This window comes from Phascolarctos cinereus, unplaced genomic scaffold (assembly GCF_003287225.1).
Source record: "Phascolarctos cinereus isolate Bilbo 61053 unplaced genomic scaffold, phaCin_HiC Scaffold_1;HRSCAF=81, whole genome shotgun sequence".
NCBI lineage: Eukaryota > Metazoa > Chordata > Mammalia > Diprotodontia > Phascolarctidae > Phascolarctos > Phascolarctos cinereus.
In genome coordinates, this window is record NW_027555514.1 from 176857582 (window position 1) to 176882715 (window position 25134).

Here is a 25134-nt window from a genome sequence, read left to right on the forward strand (position 1 = left end):
TCAAAGAACTACACAAACACACACACATACACATCCACATGTGTGTTTATGTGTATTATATATATGCTAGAGTGATGATGTTAATGATGATAATTGATGGAACTGATTGTGACCAGTAAAGAAAGATTGATGGTAAAAATAATAAAAAATAAAATCAGGAATCTTGGAATTAAATGACTATACTAAATTAGAGTTAATTGTACATAAAAAGTAATTATTAAGTATTTTCTAACACATACTCTTGACTTTAGAAAAGTAGATTCAAGATTTAGAAAAAAGATAGGCAGGATTCTAAAGCGTATATGACTAGGGATCTCATGAGTGATGAATGAACTTGAAAGTCAGATTTGACAACACCAATCACAAATTATCCCAATGAGGAAGAAAGGAGAAATTACTTAAGGGGTGAATGAGGCTGCACAAGGACTCAATAAAATAAGAATGAAAGTCATGATAGAAATAAGCAGAAAAAGTAGCTATAGGAAACTGATGTAGATGTGAAGGGCAAAATACCCACTTACAGAAGGAAACCTAATGGCATGTGAAAGATACATTGAAGGAAGGCAAGGTAGGAGGCAGGGGAAGACCAGTGGAGGATATTTTGGCACTGATCAAGGCATGAAAATCATAATGCCCAACTGTCAGTTTTTTTCCTTAGAAACTTTCCCTTTTGGTGAAAGACAAGTGTCTTTCTTGGTTGAGCAAATATCTCTCTTGCCTCTAAAGAGCTCATTCACTTTTGTGTATTTTTCTGGCATATTCTAACCTATATACCTCCAATTTCTCTTTGTTTGGATAAATGGCTTACTCACTATTCACTATCTGTGATGGACTTCTTCATATTTGGAATTGGGCAGGAAAAAAAAATTAAATCTGTGGATGTAAACTTAGGGTAACCCTTGCCTCATAAGAGGGACCATGGAAGTGGAATTTTGTTTTGAATCTAAATTATGCCCATAAGATCAGGAATATTTAGGGGACCAACAGATAAATTTCCAGAGTAGTACCCTTCTCAGAGATTGAAGGAAAGACCCTTCTTTGCTCACAAGTCAGGAATCTTAGTCTCCTTTCGACAGAGGAAAAAATTCCACAGATATGTATCAATTTCTCTCAAAAGCCACATTTATAAAACCCATGTAGACATGTATATGTACAGAGGCACACATACAATTTCCATATAATTAATTTTGAAGGAAGTTATTCGGAGTGAGGACGTTCCAGAAGGACAACATAGATTTTACAATGCATAAGAGAGATAATAGAAGAAACTTGGTGTAATGGATAGATTTTTTGTACTTGGAGGCAGGAAAACATGGGTTCAAATTCCACTATAAACATTTACCAATTATGTGATTATAGATAAGTCAATTAATCCCTATGTGTCTTGGGCAATCCCCTAAAACTATGTTATAGAAGAACTGCAAACTATAACTTAGATACACAATAGAGAAAAGAAAAAGAAACAAATTATAAACTTAAAAATTTAAACAAATACAAATAAGAAAATAAAAAAGGCATGTCATGTGCACAGCAGAACATAAGGGAGGATTCACAATATATAGTAATAAATTTCCATTTCAAGAAAGCCTATATAATAAATATTATGCATTGTGTTGGGAACTGTCTATCTTTTCTTCGATTCCTTGTAAGGTTTCTTTTGTTCTCTGCTGTGCGCTTTCTACTTTTTTTTCCCCATCCCTTCCTTGCTCTGCCAGAGAAAGCTACAATTGAATGTGGATGTATTTATATATAAATATACATATATATATATACATATATATGTACATATACATAAACATATATATGTACATAAATGCATATATATACACATATATATATACATATACATAAACATAAACATATATATGTACATAAATGCATATATATATATATACACACACGCACATTTACTTTCCCTAACAAATTCTACTCCTTTGTTTTCATGTTAGTGCATACCTCTTATTTCCTATCCCTCCTGACTCTTCTATTCTATTTCTACCCACTACCTTGCCCTCCTATTACTTAACCTATGCCCTGTCCAAGGATCCTTCCCCTATCTTTCCATTCTCATAAATCTAAGTATCCTTTTATACCCTTCTTTGACCTATTCCCTCACTCTCCCCTCTAAAGATCCCTCCCTGATCCTCTCCCTCTCCCTATCCCTTTAGCATTTTATTTCTTTCTGAATTTAGAAGACTTTTCTATTCTTCTAGATATATATGTATTGTTCCCTCTTGAACCCATTCTCAATAAAAGTAGGTTTCCAGAACTAACAGCCCTCCTCCCCCATCTAATTCTTCTAGGTTGGTTCTTCCTCTGGCACCTCATTTGTATGATAATTCTTATTTTTAGCTATTCCTAAATTGTTTTACTTTATAAAGTCATACGATATTCAGGTCTACCCCAGTCTTCCTTATGAACTATCCAGTTACTAATAACAACCTTAGACATATGTTTTACATTTTACATACATAAAGAGTAAACAATCTGTTCTTATTGAGTCCCTTGTAATTAATCTTTGTTATGTGCCACATAGTTCTCTTGGCTCTTGTATATGAAATCTTCTATTAAGTTCAGGTTGTTTTTATTTTTTAACAAAGTTCTGAAAGTCTGACAATTCATTAAAAATCCTTTTTTTTTTCATTCAGGATTATGCTTAGCTTTGCTAGGTATGATATTTTCAGCCAGAACCTCAGTTCTTTTGTTTTTTAATACACAGAGTTCTAAGATCTGTGGTCTTTTATGCTAGGTCTTGTGTGATTCTAATTGTGGTACCACCATATTTAAATTGTTTTTTCTTTTCTTGTTGCTTGTAATGTTTCATCCCTGAGCTGTGGGTTTCAGGATTTGACTGTAATACTTCTGCAGGTTTTCCTCATAGGATATCCTTTAGGTGGTGATCAGTGGATTTTTTTCTATTTCCACTTTTCCCTCTTGTTCTAATGCTTCAGGAAATTTTTCTTTAACTATTTAATGTATTATTTTATCAATATAATCTCCTTTGAAAGGCACTTTTGAGAACTGTTGACCTAAAAAAGAATCCCACATGCCTTTAAGATTTGGACTTTTTATTCTTCATTGGAAAAGATTTGGATAACTAAAAAGGAACATGAAATACTGACAGCTGCATGTGCTCATCTGTGAAACTTCCATTTGAAAGTAAGTATATTCACATGAAAAACAAATTTTAACTACTGTAAAACAAAACAGTAAGATTTGATAATTGATAATATTTCTTCCAGCTATATAAAGTAACATGATTTTTCTGTATAATCATAGCATATGATATTATTACTATAGACAGTGAAAATATTATGGTGAATATTAACCAGGTACCCAAGACAAATAGGCAACATTATACGAACAAATATTCAAAAGAATCTCTAATATGGTGTAATTGTTCGACTTTTGAGACACACATTTACCTGAGGTGCACTAGTTGCAACCAGAAAAGCATTTGTCCTTCCTGGGTGATCATAATCATGCATGGCTGCAGCCACATAGAGAGCCATCAACTCTAGGGCAGGGATATTGCCAGCCAGGCATCCACATTTATCATCTGCTGCTGAATACATTTTTGAAAATACATATCCCATGTGTCCATGTGTGATTCCACTATCAGAATCTGAGAAGAGATATTTTAAAAAGGCATCATTTAAATATCATCATTCAGTACACACACACACACACACATACACACACGTGATAGCATTTGTCACCAATCTAATCTGGCTTTTAATACCCAAACATAGAGTCCTTAAATACACAAACAATAGTAAATTTTGAATTTTACTTAGTCTTTCAACTAAGATGCAAACTACTTATAAGAGAGAACAAATACCTGAATCACTTGCTGATCCATGGTCATTCATCACAGTGGAGAGGCCTGGAATAGGCTGAGTAGTAAGATACCAAACAGCATGTAAAACATCAGTGGCATGCACTCTGTTGTGATCTGTAAAAGAAAAACAAAAAGGTACACTTATCTCATTATATCTGCAACCAGAACAAATGAATCTATGTTGACCTAATGCTGTTTTTGTCCAAGGACCAAGAGTGACATCTGCTGGATAAATAATTGAAATCCAATTAAAAATCAACCAACACAAAATAGTCAAATGCATCGATTAGTGGAATATTATTTTACGTCATCCATAGCAACAAAAATAACCAGTGCCCACAATACTTATTATAAGGGTAGATATAAAAATGTCTATTGACAGACAAAAGTCAAAGTACACAAGTAATCTATGAATATAGGACCGTATCTGAAACTATGACTGAACAGAATTTTCATTCTTTTTTGTTTACATGTTCCTATAGCAAACACTGATTAGGAAAAAAATATAAAAATACATTAAATGCTACAGTTATGTCATAAAACCATAGAATTTAGGACCAGATGGGCCCTTTGAAATTATCTAGCCCAATAGCTTCCTTTATTTAATTTTATTTTAATAGGTGAGAAAAATGAAACTCTGAAAGAAGACATGACTTTCCCAGTTTCATAAGCCCTTTCCTGGCCACCACTTTTTACAAATGCTCAGGACAAAGGGTCAACACATTACTTTGGGGGCATGGAAGGCTCCTCCTGAAGAGTACTCCAAATTAAGTACAATGAGACAGGGGATTTACATACACATTTAAGATTATTGTTTGCTTAAGGTTTTTATTTTGTTTACTTATTTTAATAGAAAAAACTTAAAGACTCTCTGAGTCTATCCAGGATTCCTTACTTTGATATGCCCCACATGAATTTGTACTATTTAGTCACTTTTCCAGGCCAAAATTGATTTTTTTCACTCAATTTCCCTATCAAAATCTACTTATGATATCTCCCATCCCAAGCTACACTGTAACTATCACAGTAGAAACACCTGAAAACTAACCTATGCTTAGTTATTAATCTTTAATAATCAGTGTCATCAATAAATATTATTAATAATGTTTGTCATTTCAAGTTTGAAGGTCTGCACAACATTTTGTATATGTGACTTCATCTGATCCTCACGATAACCCAGTGAAGTGGATAGTACATTATTATCTCCACTTATAAAAATAAAAACTAAGGCCAAGAAACTACTGTAGGCAACCTGTTCAGATCAATGATTAGTAAATGGCAAGGTGAAGACTTGAATTTAATTTGAGGGTTCTTTCTATATGATTTTCCCAATTTATTATAGATGGTGGAGTGAGGCAGAAGTCACCTTGCGTTATATCACAAGAACTGGTTTTAGTTCAATTTTCTGATTTCACCATAAGCCCATCTTGAGGCTAGAATATCCTAACTATATCTTCACATCCTCCACCCACCTTTCACACTAGATATCCCATGGAGTTAGACTCACTCTAACCTTTTCTCCTAGGACAGAATGCAGTTATTAATGTCTTAATGCTTCTTATGCAATAGGCTATTTCCTAAACCTGGGATGGAGTCCCTTTTCACCTCTACCTTTCTTAGGATCTTCCCTTCTGAGAGTGATTCTTTTGAGTAGGCAAACTAGGGCATCTTTTGCCTCAATTCTTACCTAGTCTTATATCACTGAATGGGTGTTGCCTCTGACAAACTGAAACCTGGGAAGGACCTTAGCTTAAAAAGGCCAAGGTCTTCCACTGCATCCAGGGTTTTCTCCAGTCATCTTAACTTAATGTTTTGCCACAGGACTGAGATGACTCTGGAGGAGACAGTGGGGCTGAGTCCTTTGTACAGCCTAGCCTCACTTAAATTCAATTCACTTGCAAGATATCATCCTCCTGATGTCATTAGTCCTCTTTGAGACTGAAGAACTACCAGCAATAATTACATTAAAAGTGCAGCCCTAGTTTGGAGAAGATGTTGTCCACTCCTATTGAATGAAACATTTTGCCTCTTGCCCGTTGTACGTACCCCAATTTGCTTAAGAATATAGTTCAGCGTAAAATACCTCATTGGTAAAACAACTGACCTGGAAAATAGATCCAGGAAAGAAAAAACCATTGGTCTAACTGAAAACCATGATGAAAAAAAGAGCCTAGACAGCATCCTTTAGGAAATTATCAAAGAAAACTGCCCTGAGGTCCTAGGACCAGAGGCTAAATTAGTTATTGAAAGAATCTACCAATCACCTTCTGAAAGAGATCCCAAATTGCAAACACCAAGGAATATAGTAGCTAAATTCCAAAATTATGAGATCAAAGAGAAAATACTGCAAGCAGCCAGAAAGAAACAATTTAAATATCATGGAACCACAGTCAGGATTACACAGGCCCTCACAGCTTCTAAACTGAAAGATCAGAGGGCATGGAATATAATATTCTATAAGGCAAAGGAGCTTGGATTACAACCAAGGATCAACTCCCCAGCAAAACTGAGCACAATCTTTCAGGGGAGGAGATGGATATTCAATGAAATAGGGGACTTTCAAAACTTCCTGATGAAAAGACCAGAGCCCAACAGAAAATTTGACCTTCAAATACAAGACTCAAGAGAGGCATAAAAAGGTAAACAGGAAAGAAAAAACAACAACATATTATTATTATTATTAAGGCCAAACTATTTACATTCCTACAAGGGAAGATGACACTTTTAACTTTTTAGAATTATAATGGCATTATGACATTTAAAAGGGGGCATACTTAGAAAGTGTGGGTTTAAGTTGACTTTGATGTAATGGTAAAAATTTTAATTAAGTGATAAAAGGGGATTGTACAGGGAGAAGAAGGAGGAGGCAGACAAGGATAAATTACATCACATGAAAAGGTACAAAACCCAAATACAGTAGAGAGAAAGAATGGAGGGGGATAAGCATTGTTTGAACCTTACTCTCATCAGATTTGATTCAAAGAGGGAATAGAATAAACAGTTAGGTAAAGAAATCTAGCTTACCCTATTGGAAGTAGAAAGGGCAAAGGGAAAAGAAAAGGGAGGGGACTAATAGAAGGGAAGGCAGACTGAGGGAGGTGGTGGTTGAAGGTAAAACTCTACTGAGGAGGGAAAGGAAAAAGGAGAGAAAAAAGCATAAATGGGAAGGATAGGATAGACAGTAAATCACAGATAGTAATCATAACTGTGAATGTCACTGGGATAAACTCTCCCATGAATTGGAAATTGATAGCAGAGTGGATTAAAAATCATAATCCTACAATATGTTGTTTACAAAAAATACATTTGAAGCAGAGGAATACACACGGAGTAAAGGTAAAAGGCTGGAGCAAAATAGATTATGCTTCAGCTAAAGTTAAAAAAAAAAAAGGTAGCAATCCTGATCTCAGACAAAGCAAAAGCAAAACTAGATCTAATTAAAAGAAATAAAGAAGGAAACTACATCCTGGTAAAAGGTACCATAGATAATGAAGTAATACAATTACTAAACACATATTCACCAAGTGGTATAGTAGCCAAATTCTTAAAGAAGTCAAGGGAGATACAGGAAGAATAGAAAAACTATACCAGTTGGAGACCTCAACCTCCCCCTCTCAGAACTAGATAAATCTAACCACAAAATAAACAAGAAACAAATTAAGGAGATCAATAGAATCTTAGAAATATTAAATATGGTTGACCTCTCGAGAAAACTGAATGGAGACAAAAAGGAATATACTTTTTCCTCAGCAATACATAGCAACTACACACAAAAAAAATTTGACCTTGTACTAGGGCATAAAAACCTCACATTCCAACAGAGAAAGGCAGAAATATTAAATGCATCCTTTTCAGATCACTATGTAATAAAACTTACATGCAGTAAAGGGCCATGGAAAGATAGACTAAAAATTAATTGGAGACTAAATCATCTAATCCTAAAGAATGAGTGGGTCAAACAATAAATCAAAGAAACAATCAGTGACTTCATCCAAGAGAATGACAATAATGAGACAACATACCAAAACTTATGGGATGCAGTGAAAGCAGTTCTTAGAAGAAGTTTTATATTTCTAAATATTCATATGAATAAAATAGAGAAGGAAGAGATCAATGAAATGAGCGTGCAACTAAAAAAGCTAGAAAAAGAACAAATTAAAAATCCTCAATTAAATATCAAATTAGAAATTCTGAAAACAAAAGGAGAGATTAATAAAAGTAAAATTAAGAAAACTATTGAACTAATAAATAAAACTAAGAGCTGGTTTTATGAAAAAAACAATAAAATAGATAAACCTCTGGTTAATTTTATTTAAAAAAAAAACAAAGAAGAAAACCAAATTACCAGCATCAAAAAGAAAAGAGTGAATTCACCACCAATGAAGAGGAAATCAAAACAATAATTAGGAGCTATTTTGCCCAACTATAGGCCAATATATTTGAAAATCTTAGTGAAATGGAAGAATATTTACAAAACTATCAATTGCCCAGAAAACATGAGGAAATAAAATACTTAGCCCCGTTTCAGAAAAAAGCAATTGAACAAGCCATCAATAAACTCCCTAAGAAAAAATATCCAGGGCCACATGGATTTACAAGAGAATTATATTAAACATTTAAAGAACAACTCATTCCAATATTAGGTAAACTATTTGGGAAAATAAGTGAAGGAGTTCTACCAAATTCTTTTTATGACACAAATATAGTGCTGATATCTAAACCAGGAAGAGCTAAAACAGAGAAAGAAAATTATAGACCAATTTTCCTAAAAATATAGATGCAAAAAATTTAAATATAATATTATCAAATAGATTATTTATTACAAGAATCATAAGAAAGAGCAACTTATCACAAGAATAATACACTTTGACCAGGTAGGATTTATACCAGGAATGCAGGGCTGGTTCAATATTAGGGAAACTCAGCATAGTTGACCATATGAATAACAAAACTGACAAATCATATTATTATCTCAATAGATGCAGAAAAATCATTTGACAAAATACAACACCCATTCATATTAAAAACACTTGAGAGCATAGGAATAAATAGATAGTATCTATCAAAACCTATCAACAATCATTATGTGCAATGGTGATAAGCTAGAAGCATTTGCAATAATATTGGAGGTGAAACAAGGATGTTCATTATCACTACTGTTATTCAATATTGTGCTAGAAATGTTAGCTGTAACAATTAGAGAAGAAAAAAATGAAGGAATTAGGATAGACAAAGAAGAAACAAAATTGTCACAATTTGCAGATGATATGATGGTATATTTAGATATTCCTAGGGAATCAAGTAAAAAATTACTTGAAATAATAAATTTAGCAAAATTGCAGGCTATAAAATAAACCCACATGAATCATAGACATTTCACATATTACTAACAAAGCCTAGCAGCGTGAGACAGAAAGAGAAATTCCATGTAAAATTACTGTAGACACTATAAAACTTTTGGGAGTCTACCTGCCAAAACAAAACCAAGAACTATATGAACAAAATTGCAAAACACTTTTCACACAAATAAAGTCAGATCAAAAGAATTGGGAAAATATCAGTTGCTCATGGTAGGCTGAACTAATATAATAAAAATGAAAATTCTGACTAAATTTATTTATTTATTTAGTACCATAACAATCAAACTACCAAAAATTATTTTATAGAACTGGAAAGAACAATAACATAATTCAGCTGGAAGAACAAAAAGTCCAGAATATCAAAGGAACTAATGAAAAGAAATGCAAGGGAATGTGGCCTATCTGTACATGATGTTAAATTGTCTTATAAAGTAGCAATCATCAAAACTACCTGGTACTGGCTAAGAAGTAGAGTGGTGGATCAGTGGAATAGGTTAAGTATGAAAGATACAACAGTCAATGACTATATTAATCTGCTATTTAATGAAACCAAAGACTCCAACTTCTGGGATAAGAAATCACTATTTTGCAAAAACTGCTGGGAAAACTGGAAAAATGTATGGCAGAAACTGGGCATAGACCAATATCTTATACCCTATACCAAGTTAAAGTCAAAATGGGTACACGATTTAGATACAAAGACTGATATTATAAGCAAACTAGAAGAACAAGGAATAGTTTGCTTTCAGATCTATGGAAAAGGGAAGAATTTATAAACAAACAAGAGATACAGAACATTATGAAATGCAAAATGGATAATTTTGATTATGTTAAATTGAAAAGTATTTGCACAAACAAAGCCAATGCAATCAAGATTAGGAGGGAAGCAGAAAACTGGAAAAGAATTTTTTACAACCAGTGTCTCTGATAGAGGCCTTATTTCTAAAATATATAGTGAACTAAGTCAAATTTATAAGAATACAAGTCATTCCCTGATTGATAAATGGTCAAATGGGGCAGCTAGGTGGCGCATTGAATAGAGCACTGGCCCTGAAGTCAGGAGGACCTGAGTTCACATCTGGCCTCAGACCAAACACTTGACACTAGCTGTGTGACCTTGGGCAAGTCACTTAACCCCAATTGCCTCACTAAAAATAAACAAAATATATATTAAAGAAATATAATAATAGATAAATGGTCAAAGAATATGAACAGGCAGTTCTCAGAGGAAGAAATTAAAGCTACCTATAGTCACATGAAAAAATGTTCTAAATCACTATTGATTAGAGAAATGCAAATCAAAATGACTCTGAGGTACCACATTACACCTATCAGATTGGCTAACGTGACAAAACAGGGAAATGATAAATGTTGAAGATGTGGGAAAATTGGAGCACTAGTTCATTGTTGGTGGAGTTGTGAGATGATTCAACCATTTTGGAGAGCAATTTGGAACTATGCCCAAAGGGCTATAAAATTGTGAATACTCTCCGACCCGGCAATATCACTTCTAGCTCTCTAATCCAAATGGATCATAAAAGCGGGAAAAGGACCCACATGTACAAAAATATTCATAGCAGATCTTTTTGTGGTGGCAAAGAACTGGAAATTGAGGGGATGCCCATCAACTGGGAAATGGCTTAACAAGTTGTAGTATCTGAATGTAATGGAATACTATTGTGCTGTAAGATATGATGAGCAGGCAGACTTCAAAAAAACTTGGAAAGACTTACATGAACCGATGCAGAGTGAAATGAGCAGAACCAAGAGAAAACTGTACACAGTAACAGCCATATTATGGCATGATTGACTTTGATAGACTTGGCTTTTACAACAATGCAAGAATCTAAGACAACTCCAAAAGACTCAAGATGAAATTGTTTTCCATTCCAGGGAAAGAGCTATGGAGTCTGAATTCAGATAGAAGCATACTATTTGCTCTCCTTTTTCTTTGTTGTTTTGTTTTATTGCTTTATTTTTGTGGTTCCTCCCATTAGTTCTAATTGTTCTTTGCATTATGACTAATGGGAAAATATGCTTAATATAAATGTGTATGTAGAGCCTATATCGAATTGTATGCCATCTTGTAGGGAGGGGGGAAGAAATGGGAGGAAAGATAATTTAAAACTCAAATTCTTATGGAAGTTAATGTTGAAAACTAAAAATAAATTTAAATAATTAAAATTAAAACAAACAAGCAAACAGAAAAAGAATATAGCTCAGCAATTTGAAACTATGCCCAATGGGCACATAAAACCCTTTGACCAAGCAAAGCACTACTGTCCCAAAGAAATTTAAAAAAAAGGGAAAGGACCTCTATGTACAAAAATATTTAAAGCAGGTCTTTTAGTGGTGCAAAGAATTGGAAATTTAGGGGATGTTCATCAATTGGGGAATGGCTGAACAATTTGTTGCATATTTGTGATGGCATGTTATAAAAAAGGATGTGATATAAGAAAGGATGAGCAGAATGCTCTCAGAAAATCTGGGAAGAATTGAACTGATGCAAAGTGAAATGAGCAGAACCATATACAATAAAGGCAATATTGTATGATGATGTATTGTGATTGTGATGATTGTCTCAGCAATACAATTATCCAAGACAGTTCTGGAGGACTTATGTAAAAAGGTGTTATCCATCTCCAGAGAAAGAACTGGTGGAGCTTGAATGCTTATTGAAGGTACTTTTGCTTTATTTTTTCCTGGGGTTTTTTGGTCTATTTTTTCTTTCACAGCATGACTTACATGGAAACTTGTTTTGTGTAACTACACATGTGTAACTCATGTCAAATTGCTTGTCCTCTTAATGCAGGGAGAGGGAGAGAGTTTGGAACTGAAAATGTGAAAAAAAATTGTTTTTATATATAATTGGGGAAAATATTGAAAAAAAGAATATAGTTCAGTTTCTCTCTTCCTAAGAGAACCCAACTCCTGCTACCTTCCTCCTCTCAAATTGCCCCTACCTCTTTTCCCAAAATTCAGGTAGGGCAAGACATATAATAATATACTTTGCCCACTCCTCTGAAACCCAGTTTTGGAGGGAGTTGATCTCCACTTTCCCATGATTCTTTGCTCTCTTCACTCATTACCCAAGCAACTTTTTTTCTGTTACACATCATCATTTATGTTTTGCAGGTAAGGGAATGTAAATTGTATCCCATGAAATATAAATTCAACAACTTCTCCATCCCTCCTCCAGTCTCTTTTAAACTTGGTAGATCTCTTTGTCCCTATATGTTTTCTCTTAGGCATGAGACTATTGTGAAATCTCTCCTTTTATATTTAAAAAATAGCCTTGTCTTTTAAAATCTTTATCTTTACCTTTTTCTCTTTTTATAATTTTAATCACTTTAGTTGGTGTATTTCTTGCTCTTTGAGGGGATATGCAGTGAGGAAGCAGAGAAAAGCAATAACTCACTCTGCCATCTTGATCAAGGTTGATTTGCTTATTTCTATATTGGTATTATATGTGCCATAGCCACTCTTTGCAATGTTTCATCTGCCTTCTCTGATAATCCATATTCCTGATTCACCACAGTTCTTCAAAAGCCCTTTTGCACTTGTTTTCTACTACATGCATGTGTTTTAATATTACTTTGTAAATCAGATCCTCAGTTATTTTATGTAGCAATACTGTTTCCACAAATTGATTTTGAATAATTGAAGAGAAGTATAATATCTTACTTGTTATTTTTTAAGATGCCTACAACAGTTTTTTGTTTGACCCCACTCATATACCAGCCATGGACTGATTAGTCTGGTCAGCCTCCTTTATTTTTATCTCTCTCCCTTATGTATTTTTACTTTTTTATAAAATTAACTCAGATATAATCTGAAGTATAAAACTTTTAGAATTATTTTACAAAAGAAAATGTTAATCACAAAATCAATGGTTCCAATTTATGTAGTAACAATGTTGTATAGAAAACAATTTTGAAAGACTAAAACTCTGATTGATACTGGTCCTAATCTATATATTTCTAAGTCTAATCTATGAAATCATAGCATTTGTAAGTGACGTTCTTGGAGAAAATACCCACATTTAGAGTTCCTCATACATATGAAATCACAGAGCCTTTACATATTCTTATACTGTTATTACTAAGGAATAAGCTAGCATGTTTTATCATCTTTAATTATTCATAGTTTTAGACTTAATAGTTGGAAATTAAAAATCTTATTTTCTGCTACCATAACTAGATGTACTTACAAGGAATATCCCGATATCCATTCTCCAAGGCATGAAAATAATTCATAAATTCCCTTACAGGAATTTTAAAAGTTTCAAAGAGTCCCATGTCTTCAAAAAGTCTGTATGATACCTAAAGAAAGGAAATCCAAAATGCTATAAAAATAATCTAGTAGCACAGATCTAAAATTAGAAATGGAAATGGGCATATCTCATCAAATACCTTAATTCATTGCTACCACAAGATCCATTAATGGGAACAATTGGGTTTTTGCTGGATACCTATTATCTAGCTAGCATTGTTTGAAGCCCAATGGGCTTCAAAAGCAGTCTAATACAGTCACTGAATATAAGGAACTTCCAGTCTATTCAGGGAGAATAGAAAGGCCACCATTAGTGAATAATATAGCATCATTATTTGCTGACATAGTAAACTACTACATTGTGAATTTAGAGGAATGGATTGTCTATTTCTGTCTCACAGAGTCATAGCATCTCAAATTAGGGAGGGATCTTAAATGTATCTATCTGACCAAGGATTCCCTCTATAACATGCCAGCAAATGCAGCAATCCAGTCTGTGGTCAAAGGCTTCTAGTGATGGGAACTTCTTACCTCCAGAAGTAACCCATTCAACTTTTGGATAGCTCTGACTGTTGAGAAAATTTTTTCCTTATTTAACCTATGTCCCAGGGCCCTTCCACAAAAACCTGGGTCCTCATGGACCAACTTCAATCCTAGGGTGGACCTTAAGGAAGACTGCATTCTCTCTTTTGCTCATATATTCTCCTTTGGCTCACCTCAGACAGCAAGTATGCTTTGAGGAAGCTAATTAGGCAATCCTCTTTCCAGCAGACTCACTATCTGGATAAATCAACTGACTTTGCCATCCAACTAGAACACATTCAGGAAATATATTGGCAATATTCTTTTCCCAAGAAATATTGTTGAGTCAGGAAATCTTTCTCTAGGAGTCCTGATTACCCAAACCCTCTAACTTGAACTGAATTCATATTTACCTATGAGACAATCTTGAAAGCTGGGGTGTCTTTCCTAAGTCCAGTGGTGATGTACATGTATGCTTATTTTGTGAGCCTCTGAAGAAGTTCTTTCAGTATCTCTGATACTATTTCTTTAGCTTGAAAAAAAATCTGCTCTCTGGTTCTCCCTCTCAAGTCAAGTACAGGCACATGGACCTCCCACATGCTTCTGCCCTAGGGAAGCCACTTTTATTTCCTGGAGGGAAGTAAGGATTCCCACCCCATCAACTACCTTCCTAGGACCAGGTCTCTTCTACTGAATAATGTTATTTTAGTGTGTTTATATGTGTATATACATGTGTATAGTTAGTATCTTTGCCAAGAAAACCCAAAATGGGGTCATGACGAGTCAGACAAAACTGAAAAAAAAAAAAAAAACAACCACACACACACACACACACACACAAATATATTCAATTGTGGATCAAAAACTGATTTTGTAAAGTTCCATCTTTACATTCTAACATCTCAAACTTAAAATCTCTGAAACAGAACTCATCATCTTCCTCCATTCCCCCCCCAAAAAAAAACACCTTTTCCTTTCTACCAAATGTCCCTATTTTTTATTGGTAGCCTCATCCTTCTAGTTCAGCATTGAAATCTTGGAACCATTTTTGATGTTCCCCTCTTTTTTCACCCTCCACATCCAATTAGAGTCCATGTTTTAGATTCTACCTCCTCAACTACTTTCCTTCGCCCCCCACTTGAAGTTCCAGCCCATTCAATACACAACTATCGAAATACTCACCCCCCAACACAGGTCTTGAATATGCCACTTCACTATAAAAAATTAATGGCTTTCCATTACTTATAGGATAAAATACAAAATCTTTGGTCTTATATTTAATGGTTTCCACAATCTGGTTCCAGTCTCTCTCTTGTTATCCTGGATTATTTTACTTTTCCCTGATCTCATCATGCACCTTCTTGCTTTTATGAGTCTTACAAGCCATCATCTGTGCCTTCAATGTACTTCCTTCTTAATGTAACTAGTTGAAATCTTTCTCTTCCTACATGATTCCATTTAGGATTTAAATCCTTTAGGAACCCTTCCCTGACATTCCCAGTATTTTCTTTTACCTTATTTTTGTAAGGCAATGTGTCTGGATTTCTCCTTTACTCCTATCATATTCTATTTTGTACCATATTTATTTGTGTAAAACTATATATTCTTCTCCCTTGAGTAAACTATTATCTTGAATGCAGAGATCATTTGTATAAATACATTTTTAATATTCCAGAACTTAACAAACACCAAAAGAATAGTCATTTCCATATACAAAGTAGAAAAAAGAATTGTACATGCAACTGCAAGTCCCTATAACAAATAGCTTACTTTTCCATTTAAATATGTAATATATTTAGCAATTGATTTTAAAAGTTTTCCCACATGCTTGTCATTGTTTTCTTCTACTCTTCCTTCTGTTCTCTTTTGTGCTTTAAAAAAAATGTTTCATATTTATGGCAAGAAGGTAGGGAACCAATATGGAAGAATAGGGGCACCCACCCAGCTGAATTCTTCCAACATTCCTCTCCAAAATGTTAAAATAACACTTCAAATCAAATTTTGGAGTGACAGAGCCAACAAAAGGTCAGGTTAAGACATTGTCCCAGTCTAAGAAAACTTATGAGGTTGGCAGGAAAAGTCTATGACATCAGGGTCCTGAGTCTGCACATGTAGAAGAGGTAACAGCAGCCACAGCAGCAGCAGAATTTATTTCAGGAGGTCTCATCTTAGAGGTGATAAAGGGGTTGGATAAGTGGTCAGAAAGAGAATATAGGAGACCCTTTGCAGGTACTGGGTACAGCTGGTGCTGACTGGCAATTCTATTGCTCATACATAGTTATGGCTCATAGTTCTAGAGTAGAGAGGAGAGGTATTAGTTGGTTACAATGGAGCAGGGAACTCTGGTCACAGCTCTAAGGCAAAGTAGAGTACTAGTGCTTATGTCTGCAAGGCTTCTGGCCATAAAGACAGAGCACCAGACCAAGAAAACAGTGACTACACCTCTCCAAGAATCATACCACCTCAGAAGCATTAAAAATTTTCAGACTCCCCAGAAAGAGCTCTGAAAACAGCAGCAAAAAATAACCTAAATCTTGAGACAGAGCCTTCCACAGATGAAGAGAGTCCAATTTTAACATAAAATTCAAAGTCAAGAAATACGACAGAAAAAACAAGCAAACAAAAAGAATTAGACTATAAAAAGCTCCTATGATGACAGAGAAGACCAAAACAAACTCAAAGAAGACAACAATGAGAAAAGAGCTACAAAACACGTCATGCTAAAAGAGGGACACAAAAAAAAAACATTTAAAGAAAATAACACTTCAGAAAACAGAACTGACCTAACAGTAAAGGAGGCACAAAAATTCACTGAAGAAAAGAACTCCTTAAATAAATAGCAGAATTGGTCAAATGGAAAGAGGCACACAATCTCACTGAAGATAATAATTCTCTAAAATTAAAATTGGGCAATTGGAAACTAATGACTCCATGAGACATTAAGAAACAATAAAACAAAGTCAAAAAATGGAAAAATAGAAGAAAATGTGAGATGTTTCACTGGAAAAAACTACTGACAGAAATAGATCAAGGAGAAATAGTTTAAGAATTACTGGACTACCTGAAAGCCATGATTTTAAAAAAAGAGCCTACACATTCATATGTCAAGAAATTGTCAAGGAAAACTGTTCTGATGTAATAGATCCACAGGGTAAAATGGAAATTGAAAGAATTCACTGCTCACCTCCTGAAAGAGATTCCATAATGAAAACTCTCAGGTATATTATAGCCAAATTCCAGAACTCCTGGGTCTAAAAGAAAATACTTCAAGCAGCCAGGAAACAAATCAAATACTGTGGAACCACAGTCAGGATAACACAAGATTTAGTAGTTTCTGCATTAAAAGAATGGGAGGCTTGGGATATAATATTTCAGAAAGAAAAGGAGCTAGGATTATAACCAAGAATAAACTACCCAGCAAAATTGAATATAATTCTTCAGGAGGAAATACATACATTTAATGAAATAGAAGACTTTCAAGCATCCCTGATGAAAATAGAGCTGAATAAATAGACATTCAAACACAAGACTCAAGAGAAGCATAAAAAGGTAAACACAAAAAAAAACAATCAAAAAGAACTCAATAAAGGTAAATTGTTTACATTCCTATATGGGAAGATGATACATTCAACTCAGAAGAATGTTACCATTAATATGGAAGTGACAAGAAGTTTACGTAGAGAAAGGGCAGAGTTCACTATATTAGAATGATCTAAAAAAAAGAAATGAAGGGGTGAGAAAGATGATGTACTGGGAAAAGGAAGAAGGGAGAAGGGAGAAGTTAAATGGGGAAAATTTTCTCACATAAAAGAACTTTCACAACGGAAGGGTGGGGAATGCTTAAATCTCAATATTATCAGAATTGGTTCAGAGGAAAGAATACATAAACACATTGGGTTAGGCATAGAAATATATCTTATCTGAAAGAAAAATAGGAGGGAAAAGGGATAATAAATGTGGGAGAGGGTCATAAAAGGGAGAGCAAATTAAAGGAGGCAGTGTTCAGAAGCAAAACAAATTTTTGGGGAGGAACAGGATTAAAAAAGAGCAAGAAAGATAAACAGAAGAAAATAGGATGGAAGGAAATACATAACAATCATAACTGTGAATGTGAACAGGAAAAGAAGTGGACATAAGAATGACTCAGAAACCAGATTCAAACAATATGTTGTTTACAAAAGACACATGAAATAGAAATACATAGATAGAGCTAAAGGGCTGGAGCAGAATCTATTATTCTTAAGCTAAAGTAAAAAAGGCAAGGGTAGCAATCATGATCTTAGACAAATCAAAAGCAAAAAAAAATGGACCTAATTAAAACTGATAAGCAGGGACACTAAACTGTGTTAAAAGGTACCATAGACAATGAAGTAACATGCAAAAAAAAAAGTTATCAGAAGTTCCTCTCATAAAGGCTTAATTTGTCAAATATAATCTAAGTGTAGAACTGAGTGAAGTTCATAAAAATGAAAGCAAATTCCTTAATTGGTTAATGGTCAAAGGATCTGAACAATCAATTTCCAGGAAAAGAAATCAGGGCTATCTATAGTCTTGTGAAAAAATGTTCTAAATCACTGCTAATTACAGAATGTGCATTAAAACAACTCAAAAGTACCACCTTAGACCAATCAGAAATGATAAATGTTGAAGGGGAGAAGGGAAAAATAGGTAAACATTAATGAACTGTTGGTGGAGTTGTGAGCTGGTCCAATAATTCTGGAGAACAATTTGGAACTATGCCCAAGGGCTATAAAACTGTGCATGCCACTTGATCCAGCAATACCACTAGTAGGTCTCCCAAAGAGGTCAAAGAAAAAGGAAAAGGGCTTGTATGTACAAAGAATACAAAAAGCTCTTTATCTGGTGGCAAAGAATTACAAATTGAGGGAAAACTCATCAATTGGGGGATGACTGAATAATTTATGGCATATAATTGTGATGGTGTATTATTGTGCTTTAAGCAATTATGATAGGAATAGTCAAGACCTATACAAACTGATGTAAAGTGAAGTGAAAAGAATTGGGAGACCATTGTGCATAGAACAACAATGTTATAATGATGATCAACTATGAAAGACTTGGCTATTCTTATCAATACAATGATCTAAGACAACTCCAAAGGATTCATGGTGAAAAAAATGCTGTTCAGCTCCAGAGAGAGAGAACTGATGAACTCTGAGTACAAATTGATAATCTCACTTTCTTCGCTTTTAAAAAATATGGCTAGTGTAAAAATGTTTTGCATGATTTCACTTGTATAATTGATATGTTGCTTGCCTTATCATTGGGTGGGGGATGTAGGTAGAGAATTTGAAACTCAAAATTTAAAAAGAAAAATGTTTAAAATAGAAAATAGTTTTTAAAAATGTTTCAAATGACCCTCTTTTCTTTTTTTTCTTTTTTCTTTTTTTTGGCAATCCTATCAGCAACTTTGCTCTTCTTACTACTCTCTGCCCCACCAATAAAACAATTGCAACAAATATGCATTTTCTCATATTGATTGTGTCTGAAAAATATAGATAGATAGATAGATAGATAGATAGATAGATAGATAGATAGATATAGATATGTCAATCTGCACCTTATAGCATTGCCTCTCTGTCAAGAGGTGAGTAAACGTGCTTCTTCATCAGAGGAACCATATAAAAGTAATTTTCGTCTTGTGACCCTGGACTTTGTACAATGCAACTATAATGAATAAGGTATTTAATATTTTTGTAATCCTTTGGCTTCCAGACCACTGTTCAGTAAACAATGCAATAGAAATATCACAATACAGAAATGACATAATAGATTCTCCCAGGATCCATCAAACTGATGAGTGCTGTGTGTGTGTGTGTGTGTGTGTGTGTGTGCGTGCGTGTGCATGCATTTGGCATTAATACTTCTGAGGAAAAAAATCAAGAAGAGTCTACTTTTATTATTTGCAGAGGATGGGTGGTAGGCAGGATCCAGGCCTGTTCTTTTTCCCTATGACACTTGTGAGTTGCTATTGCAGGATGGTGGTTATTGGAATTAATGGGCTAGCCAGAAATCATCAGGATTGGGCTACCATGTTGGTGAGGGTTAACTGCCAGGATTACCTTCAGGCTGTGTGATTTTTTTTTCCTTGCTTCATACTGCAACTCTCTTAGATGGGGTTGAGGCAGGGAGGCTACTGGTCTCATCCTACTTCCTGATTCATTTAGAAAATGTAGCAACAAAAAGGAAAGAAAGGGTTCTGCCCTTCATGGACATGTCTAGCCAAAAGTGATTTCTGCTTATTCCTTTGTATTCTTATGCATAGCCATGTGTCTGACAAATATGAGTTCCAATGGAAAAAATCTACACCTTTATTGAGATGTAAGATGTAGTCTTTGACTCTCTAAAAGAGGCAGAAGATGCTATGCCTTTAAGAGTGCAAACTGAAGTGTGAGAGACAGAGAAGGGCTCTTAATTGTATTGCCAAAAACAACAGATCCTTTAATCATACTCTAGAAGACTTACCAAAGAAACCCTTCAGGCAAATAAACTAAAAAAGAAAAAGCTTCATACAGAGTTCAGAGCTGAGGAAGTTCTTTGAGCTGTGGAATCTGGAAGACACTTTTGACATCAACCCCAGGTACTGGAACTCAGTGTTGCTGTTTTAGTCTGAAGTAGTTTGGCTACAATTTACAATGGTCACAAGCTGGGAGTTCTTCCAGTACTTAGTATATCCAGCTAGGGCACATATTAGTACAAATAATGAATCCTCTTGAAGTGATCCTTTTACACTACATATTTCCATTAGTAGGAACCAATTTCTATATTTTACATAATTATAACTTTAAATAATGAGAATTTGACAATACAACCACTAATTAAGGCTTAGATATACATAGGTATATCTTTTTACATAAGTTACATTGGCTCTACAGAATTAGTCTCTATCTACTTTCTCATGCAACCTCTTCTCAATAATTGCTATACATGGGCTTCCCTTAAATTGGGTCATCCTTGATACTCTTAATTTGTGTTGTGCATTAGGAGCCCTATAATGTTTAATGCATATGCACTCCATTTATATGCTACAAGTAGGATGTTCCTCTTTCTAATATTACAAGTGTATGTATTGGGGGGGTGGAATCAATATTCATCCTATATATTGAATTTAAAATAACTTAATGGCTAAAAAGAATTAGAGTAGATCAATTTATGACAGAATATATCTGAGGCTTGAAAAATCCTGTTTTGTCTTGAAGGATGAATTCAACATGGAAATAGAAAGGAGGAAGTTAATCAGGGAAGTGGAGAATGCATAAACAAATATATAGATATTTATTCCGGTCTCATTTTAATAAGCAAGTTTTAAATAATTGTTCTTTTACATATTATTAATTTATTCCCTCAAACATTTGTGTCTATTATGGGCACTAAACTAGATATAGGATCTTTCTCCCCTTCTGATCTTCTCTAAATGTTTTCTTTATCCTATCACCTAATTCTTCATCAATCAACTCTTTAGTAGTGAGCACCACCACTTAATACTAATATTTCTCATCGCTATATATAGACAAAAGAGAAAATGATGAAAAAAGAAGAAATTTTGAAGAAAAAAGAAAAGTAGGGAAAGGAAAAAGAAAAGGCAAGGGCAAGTAAGGAAAGAACTGTACATATTGGAGATTGGCAGAACATAACCATTATGATAATGCTTCAAGATCACTTAGTAGCTGTTTTGTCATAACAATTGCTCTTAATCTCTATTTACTGTACTCACAAATGTATTTATGATCTTATTGATGTAGGCATTCATTCAAATGGCGTAGCTCATCCATTGATTCTAAAAAAGATTTTGCAAAGGTAGAGAATTTGGGAGTTGGATGTCATGTATGGGGAACAATTCTTAAGTCTATCATCTACCTGAATTGTATTGAGATGTGAAATTTGCATCTGAATCCATTTTGCACTGACTTACTAACCAATTTCCCAATAACATTTATTAATTATTTTTTCACAACTTTTTATTCTCTATGATGACTTTGACATTTTGATGGATTATGTTCTTTATGATGATGATACTCCAACAATGAGGATTGCAACCCCTTCGTGCTTTCTCATCCTGGATAATTCTTACCAATGTAGTCCTATAAATATTCCAAAAAGAGTTCATCCAGTGTTGAGGTAAAGATTGTTTCAAGATGTCTTGACATGTGAAGATGCCAATAAAGCATGAGAAGCAACCATGTACTATTCTCCTCATCTTCTCACATAACTGTTCATCTTATTTTTGCTCACATATCTCTCTGATAATCTTTAAACCACTTCTGTAAAATCTTTCCTTAGTGATACATTGCAAACTTTTTACATCTACCACATGTCTCTTCACTGACATTTGGGTGATCTTGCCCTTTAATTCTTGGAGATTATAGTATAGTGTTCTGCAATTTCCAGTATCATATGAATATTTTTATTATTAAAAAAGAGAGACCTCTCTTTCAGGGAAAAGTTTGGTATCATTAAAAGCATGTCACAACTTCCCAAAAGCAATAAATTGTTCTCATCCTGCTTAGTGTCCATTCATGGCATCTGGTTGAGGCAGCATGTATATGTATTCATGCATATACACACACAAATGGAATAGCTCTATGAGTTATTCATCAGATTTCATACCATAATGTGGTTAACAGACCTTCTTCATTCTTTCAGTTTTTCTTTCGTAGATAGTTAGGTTGAACTCTTTGTGTAATTGTGGATCTCAGTTAGGAGCCTCTGCAACATTCCAGAGCTTGAGGAACTCAGCACAATACCGTCCATAAACAGGAGCTTCTGGATGACTTCACCATTTATAAGGAAACTGTCCAATTTGTATCCTATACTGGACATCAATATATGTCTTTATTATTAATAACAAGATTGAACAAAATTTTCTTATATTTTATCTTTGAACAAAACTTAATGATTTTGATATGTGCATGAGAGATGCCATTCTACAGGGCAAGCTGTAAGTCAGCATCTTCTACCATATAAAATGCTTCTTTATATTCAAGAAAGAAAACTCACAATTCAATTACATGTCCTCTGCACCTTTCAAGTCAAGAATGTAATAGCAAAGATGTAATCTGAAATAGAGTATCATTTGTGGAAACACATCATCTTAAATGTACATCAAAAATGTCCTTGATGTATGTATATTATTCTTATAAAATTTATGGAGAGATGAGAAAGAAGATATATAGGTCAACAATCATTGATATTCTCTCATTAGGCTTCTTTTTGGTAAATAATGTGGTTCTAGATTTTTTTCCAAGCTTTTGGTATCCTCCCATCTTTTGGTTACCTTGAAAGTTGATCCCTCAATGCCCTCAAAATTGTGTTTTCTAGAGCATGGACCTCTTCTGTGTATACATGGTCTAGTTCAGCTGCTTCTCCCATCTTTGCATTCTTCAACACTATTTCCACTTTCTCACGCAGCACATTGGTGATTGTGATGTTAGATTCCAAATGTGGTGACTGCTCTGTCAGTGATGGCAAAAAGAGTTTGTTATAAAAATCTTCATAAATCTTTTCCATATTCCATCTATTTGTTGTTGTTTTTCATACTTCATCCTTAAATTCCCTTAGAAGGATTTTGCTTGGTTGGTTCTTGTCAACTTTCTTTAAAGTTTGATTGGTACTCTTTAAAAAAAAAAGTCTATCCTTTCCAGTGATTCATTCTACTATGTTCCCTCTCTACACAATATTAAGTAAAACAATATAACATATTGGCCACATCTGACAATAAATATCTCATTCCACACTTGTATTCCTTTTGCTCCTCTAAACAGAGAAAGGCATTCTTCACCATTGGGATATCTGAATTCACCACATTTATCAGAGTTTTGATGTCTTTCAATGCTGTTTTTACTTTACATTATTGTGGTAATCATGTAAAATAGAACCTCCTGGTTCTATTACTCTCTGTATTTCTTCCAAATCTTTTCAAGTTGTACTGATTTCTTCATATTCATTATTTTTAGGGTGTGATAATATTTCATCAATCCACATGCCACAATTTGTTCAGTCATTCTCCAATCTATGGGCATCTATCTTTGTTTGACACAAATGATGCTATTAATATTCTCTATCTTTGACCTCTCTAGTGTCTATGACTAATCATCATATTACTGGTCTGAAGGGCATGCAGAATTTAGTAACTTTTTAGAATAATTTTGAAAACATTTGAACCAATTTACGGCTCGACCAAAACACAAACTTGTGCCCATATTCCCAAAGCCCCTGTAGAATTACTTTTTTTTATCACTTTTGCCAAACTAAATACATATATATTTTAAAACTGAGTTACTTCAATACAAAGATGAGAGTATATAAACAAGGCAAAATTTTAGTTCAGAAAATTATATCAGGAGTAAGGGACGAGAAGCTAGAGATTTGTAGACTCTGCAGAAACCTTATCTTTATATATCATGACTATTTTCTTTAAAAAAGAAAAGAACTGAGGGAGGCAGGAATGACAAGCATTAAATAACAACAGAAAAATAAAATTAATTGTATTTTAATAGATAGGAAGTAATTTATTGCTGATGAGGGAAGCATTCCTGAAGAAGCTGTCTAGATACATTTAGATCACTGATTCATCAGAGCAAGGATCATGTTTGATACAAAGCTAGAAGAATAAAGGTTAGGAATAGATATTTCATCCAATTAAAACAACTCCAGCTTCAGTTATTTAGGCAAATTATTGATACAAAAATGGGATATTGATGGAAGAAAGGACAAAGAAAACAATTTTAATGTGAATTAAATGCCATGACATACAGGTCAAAAAAGCCTACAAACTGCATTATTCAGCAATTACTGTGACTCTTAACCAAGAAGAGAGCTATGGCAATAAAGGGAAACTGATTTAAATTTAAGTTTTGCATAAAATTTACAGTAAAAAACATCTTATAGAGAAAGATGGTGGAATATTATGAACAATATGACCTTATGAAACAGAAAGAAGTGGTAAAGGATAAAACCATATTAAAGAAAGCCTGGCAAAAGACTCAACTAAGCAAAATAATCCTGAGAACACTTAGGTATAAACCTGAAGTAGGACATCGAACAAGAGAAAGATGGAAAGGTTATAAGTTCTAGATGAGCATTTTATCATTTTCAAGGATGGTGGAGCCATCAAATTTT

The 25134-nt window shown here is 34.1% G+C and overlaps 1 protein-coding gene across 2 annotated transcripts in view; it reads right to left on the reverse strand.

Moving 5' to 3' along the window:
* Window positions 1-25134, reverse strand: part of PDE3A (phosphodiesterase 3A) — a 382388-nt gene that overhangs the window by 30004 nt on the left and 327250 nt on the right. For both annotated transcript variants that reach the window (XM_020994229.2, XM_078155239.1), the window contains exons 10-12: window positions 13412-13523; window positions 3842-3955; window positions 3426-3625 (exon numbers count right to left, since the gene is read on the reverse strand). In XM_020994229.2, coding sequence (XP_020849888.1) covers window positions 3426-3625; window positions 3842-3955; window positions 13412-13523 — 426 coding nt within the window. The remainder of the gene's footprint in view (window positions 1-3425; window positions 3626-3841; window positions 3956-13411; window positions 13524-25134) is intronic.